The sequence below is a fragment of the Triticum aestivum genome, chromosome 4B (assembly GCF_018294505.1).
Source record: "Triticum aestivum cultivar Chinese Spring chromosome 4B, IWGSC CS RefSeq v2.1, whole genome shotgun sequence".
In the NCBI taxonomy this organism is placed as follows: domain Eukaryota; kingdom Viridiplantae; phylum Streptophyta; class Magnoliopsida; order Poales; family Poaceae; genus Triticum; species Triticum aestivum.
Genome location: NC_057804.1, coordinates 605,456,756 through 605,462,352, shown reverse-complemented (window position 1 = coordinate 605,462,352; position 5,597 = coordinate 605,456,756). Strand labels below are relative to the sequence as shown.

General features: G+C 49.2%; 1 protein-coding gene across 1 annotated transcript; it reads left to right on the top strand.

Moving 5' to 3' along the window:
- The first annotated feature begins 2,976 nt into the window (after positions 1–2,976).
- Positions 2,977–4,553, top strand: LOC123089370 (E3 ubiquitin-protein ligase ZNRF3-like). Its single transcript, XM_044511069.1, has one exon. It carries the CDS (start codon positions 3,138–3,140, stop codon positions 4,317–4,319), a length of 1,182 nt encoding a protein of 393 aa, XP_044367004.1. The 5' UTR covers positions 2,977–3,137; the 3' UTR covers positions 4,320–4,553.
- The last annotated feature ends 1,044 nt before the right edge of the window (positions 4,554–5,597 follow it).

The window sequence follows — 5,597 nt, the reverse complement described above, 5'->3', positions numbered from 1 at the left end:
GATAGACTGAATTATGGGATTATCACTCTGGTCCCAAAAACTGCTGATGCTAAACCAATACAAAAATGCCGACCTATTTGTCTTTTGAATGTCAGTTTCAAAATTATTACTAAGTTGTTAATGAACAGGCTTAATGGGTGTGTTTCTCCTGTAATCTCTCCAACCCAAACAACTTTTGTCAGAGGGAGGTAATATAATGGAAGGGGTGGTGATACTGCATGAAGCACTAAACACCATTCATACTCAAAAACAAGATGCCTTGATTTTCAAGGTGGATTTTGAAAAAACATATGAAAAAAATAAAATGACCGTTTGTGATGAAAATGCTCTAGCTTAAAGGATTCCCTGACAAGTGGTGTGATTGGGTAATGAAAACTATGAGGGGCGACATGTGGGGGTGAGAGTAAATGACACAATTGGACCCTATTTCAAAACCTTTAAGGGGCTGAGGCAGGGTGATGCTATGTCATCATTGCTGTTTGATACAACAGCGGATGCTCTAGCTGTAATCATGAATAATGCTAGAGATAATGATATAGTAAAAGGGGTATTAGGAAATGGGAATAATAGAGGAGTTGATATGTTGCAGTATGTGAATGACACAGTTTTCATGCTCCAAGATGATCTGGAGAGTGCAAAAAACTTAAAGTTTATTCTTTGTGCTTTTGAGCAAATGTCTGGACATAAAATTAATTTTCACAAAAGTGAGCTCATATTATTTGGAAAAGCAGCTGAGAAAAGAGAAGTATACCAGGAATTTTTTACCTGTGTCATTAGAAAAATGCCCATAAAATATTTAGGGCTTCCAGTACTTGATAAAATAATTACTAATGGAGACTGGAGAGGGGTGGTGGATAAGATAGAAAAAAGATGTGGATGTTGGCAGGGGAGGCTTTTGGGATCTATAGCTGGTAGAATCACTTTAGTGCAAGCATGTGTGACAATATCCCACTGTTTATGATGTCCTTCTACCATCTACCGGTTGGGGTAAGGAAAAAAACAGACTTCTATGGAGCTAGGTTGGTTTGGCAAGAGGATGAAGACAAGAAAAAATACCATCTAGTCAATTGGAGGGAATGTTGCCTCCCCAAGGATTATGGTGGGTTGGGAATCTTAAATCTAGATCCGATGAATAAGGCTCTGCTGGTAAAATGGTTCTGGAAGAAGGAAAATGAGGATGGGCTATGGCAACAAATCATTTTCAGTAAATACATACCTGATGGATGTGTCTCCAGGATTAGGCGACTCTCAGTTCTCGTCTAGTCTGATGAAAGTCAAAGATATCTTTTATAGATATACTAAAAAGAAATTGGGAGGAGGAAAACGGCTAGATTTTGGGAAGATATATGGGTTGATGATCAGGCTTTGATGCATGATTACCCCAGATTGTATAACTTGTGCTTTGACCATAATATCGCGGTAGCAGAAGATATAGAGAAAGGGTGGAGTGGCTTTAGATTCAGAAGGACTTTACATGGGGAAACCTTGGAATTATGGGAGAGCCTGATTAAGAGGTGTGAGACAATAGAGATGGGTCAGGGGAGAGATAAGGTTGAATGGCCCCTTACTGCCAACAATTTTGTTTCAACCAAGTCTCTGTATAGGAAACAAATTACTGAGGAATGCAACTATCCACAATTTTTTTTATGGAAAATCAAAATACCTGCAAAAATAAAGGTCTTTCTTTAGTTGATTAATAAGAAAAGCATATTAACTAAAGACTTTCTCGTTAAACGAGGATGGAAAGGACCCAAATCTTGTGTTATGAGGGAGAGAAGAAACTATTAATCACCTGTTCTTCACATGTTGGGCTGCCTCCGTGATGTGGAACTTAATAAAATGTGCCTTTGATTTGAAGACAACTCATATGAATGTAGAAGAATGTTCTAGAAATTGAATTAATACTTTTATTAAGTGTGAAAAGAAATTAGTGCCGGTGGGATTATCAGCCGTGTTGTGGTCGATTTGGAAGTGTAGAAATGCTACCATATTTGATGGGAAAATTATACTGATCGTCTTATTGTCCTGATTTGAATGATGACACACTAGATCATGGCTTGGTCTATTTTGCAGAAAAAGGACCAAAACAAAAAGGAGCGGGAGCTGGGGGCAAAACGGGTAGCAAATGAAGTGTACAAGGCAATACAAGGATGGAGATTCAACGTGCCTAGGCTGGATTAAAAGGCGTGTGCTTCTTCGTGTCCTGGATCATCTTTCTTGTTCCGTGCTGTCGTTGCCTATCTAGCCTTATGTTTTGTAATATTTGCCACGCTTCTATATTTCGTGCCTGTAATGACTTAGCTTATGCTTGTCGGCTCTTTTCTGCATCTGGGTGGAAGGAGAGTTGGTCTGGATGCTGGTTTCAGGGGGCTCGACCCCGTCTTTGTGCCCTAGGTCTGTAGCTTTAGCTTTAGTTTTACTTTCTGTTGCGTCTGAACTTGGTTCTGTGGATCTTGAACTGGATTCTGTACCTCTGTTTTTGGTTTCCCTTAATGAAAATCGGAGGGGAAGCCCTTCTTCGATAAAAAAAAACGTCTTTCTAGAACCATTCGACGTCTGTCCAGGTCGACAGCATCAGCAGTTGCCGATTGATTAGGGACTTATATCCGGCGGACATGAATTAAAGATGCAAGGATCTTAGTTTCTGAAGACGAACAGTATTTTGAATATCTTCAGGCCAAGCTGGACTCGACCCTCACAATTAAAATGAGGACCTCGTAGCCAACCACCAATTTTTTTCGCCATTATAATCAGGTTTTTCCCATTTACAATGCGTTGGTTCGCTCGACGGATATGCATAAACAACAAGAGGAGCAGTTTCGAACTAACGATTGGTAACGTCCACATAAAGTACTCCGATTAGGTAAATTGATGCATACAATTTGCTTTTTTTTTCTTTTGAAATATATCTATCTGCCTTGACGACACGGTACGAGCGGCGCGATTGACTAATTCGTCGAGCCGGACAAACCGAGTTCGGAATACAGGCGCACAGCACGCGCGCCGGGTCGTCGTCGCGAAAACGATGCAGCCGCGCACGCGCCGGTACAGTACGCGCACCGGCCGGTGGCGGGTTGACCTGGCGCCATGCCGTTGCCGTCGCGAACCGGCACTGGACTACCGCGCCCGCGCGCAGGATGCTTCTCGTTGCCACTCGCGAGAGTCAGCTCCTGGCCTGGCGGCGAGTTGGCCATTTTTCTATCAGCCGACGCGCGCGACGTCGACCACGCTCCGCCCAGTTGCCTCGCTCGCTTCCTGCATACAACCTGCAGCTCGCCTCGCTTCATTCCTTGGATCACTCGCCACCTCCACGCCCCAGCCTGACGCCTCCTGCCTGCCATCCTCCTCCCCATTTCAACGCCTCCTCCTCCTATTTCTTAACTTGCTCCAGCTGGTCGGAGCGAGCGAGCGAGCGCGGGTGTGCAGAGCGAGCCATTGACCGATCCATCCGTCCGTCGGCCATGGACGCGGCGTTGGCGGGCGTGGCGGACGCGCCCGGGGCGGCGCCGCCGCCGTACGTCAGCCCGTCGGCGGCGTTCCCCATCGCGATCGTCATCGCCATCGGCTTCATGGTCACCTCCGTCATCCTCGTCAGCTATTACCTGCTCGTCGTCCGCTGCTGGCTCCGCGCCAGCGGCGCCAGCCTGCTCCCGCGCACGCGCCGCGACGAGCTCGTGGACCGCGTCTCCGCCGTCTTCTTCACCGACCACGACGCCGACCAGCTGCCCGGCGGGGTCGACCCGGACGTCGTCGCCGCGCTCCCCGTCGTCCGGTACTGCCCGGCCGGGAAGGCGCTCGAGTGCGCCGTGTGCCTCTCCGAGTTCGAGCCCGGGGAGCGGCTCAAGATGCTGCCCGCCTGCTCCCACGCCTTCCACATCGACTGCATCGACACCTGGCTCCACCACAACGTCAGCTGCCCGCTCTGCCGGACCGAGGTCACCGGCTCGGCCGCCGCGCCCCCCTCGGGCAAAGCCTGCTGCGACGACCACGACGCGTTCGCCGCCCGCATCGACGCAGCCCCCTCGAGGAATATGGCCTACGCGGGGGGCTCGTGCCGGTTTCCCAAGCAGGGCGTCGCCGTGCAGGGGCCCATCAGGCGGTCCTTGTCCATGGACTTCTTGCCGGGCGATCGCGGACGGAAGCCGCGGAAGGAGGCCGAGCTGCCGAGCCATGCCGACGTGGCCGGCAGCAGCAGCAGTGCGGCCGCCACCCAAGCCGGCGTCGGCGAGACGAGCGGGCGGTTCCGGCGGCTTATGTCGTCGTTCGGGCTCGGGCGGAGCTCGCGGAGCACGGTGCTGCCCATCCACCTCGACCCATGAGTCCGTCCATGACACACACGATCTCAATCGGCCGGTTCGTACGTGATCGATGCTTTTGCTGTTGATTGAACTCCCCGCTTGCCTGCCTGCCTAATGTAGCCGAGGATGGTTTGATTACTGTTTTGTGTTCATGCAAGCAATGTACAGCCCGTAGGAGACTGCTAGTAGTTTTTGGATGAACTCTGCCATTATTCCATTGATTTGTTCGTGCAATCTAGCTCGAATAAATGTTCATGCGTGTGTCCATGCATTTTTGGCACTGGCTTGATCCACGGTACGTAACAATAATACTAGACATACAGGGTGATTGATACAAAACTTTACAGGGACAGAACGTGGCTTCATCTAACTGGCGCCCCCCTGATTTTCACTGGTGGGCCTGCCCTTCTAATTAGATCTCTGCCAATCACACCCCAACAGCCCCGTAAACCCCCTGTAACTTCCTGTACGTCTAGCATTGCATGCATGCAATGCATACGGGCAAATTCGGATCAGACGTCACTCAAGTGTTAACAACACTGCCATTAGCAAGCCGTTTCCACTGATTTCTTCTGGCGATCCATCGACGTTGATTACTCGTTGGTGTGCACCGTGCATTCACGGGCACATTTCGGATCAGATGTCAAGCGCGTAGTAACATCGATCGCGCAGCAAATCACCCGTGACAAAAGCTGACAGCAATGACAAGGAAAAGAAAAGGTATGCCTGCCAGGCGAGGCCATGGATATTGCTCGCTCCATTATCCTTGCTCCGTCTCCTTCACGACCTGATTTCATCTGGATCGGACTTGAGACAAGACATCTTCTGCTTGGCGTTGGAAGCACGCCTGGACGGTGGCGATCGACCGACAACAAGCAAGATCGAGGGGGGCCGTGCAGCGGCGATACACCAGGATATGTCACCGATCGCCTTGATTACTTTATGGCCTTGCAAGTCAACGTCACAAGGGTAGGCTGTCTAACCCACATGACACATCACCACTTTTGCCCATGAAGCAACAATATCTTTGCTTAAGTAGCCATCTATCAACATACTTACATAAGCCACGCATCCATCACCACTAATCCTACTCCCCTTCATCTCTTCTGAGATACTCCTACTTTGATGGTTAAGCAATTGGTCGAGTGGCAAGTGGTGGCAGCAACGGAAGCTTCACCAGGACCACACGCCAGAGGGACACACGTACTCTTCTTTCCCCGGTCATCATTACCATATGTATATGTGCCACTAGGATGCATAGACTATCTTTTGGCACATGATCAACCTTCTTGGTTCGTC

Coding starts and splice junctions, on each gene's coding strand:
- LOC123089370 (XM_044511069.1), top strand. CDS start 3,138: ATGCTTCTCGTTGCCACTCGCGAGAGTCAGCTCCTGGCCTGGCGGCGA.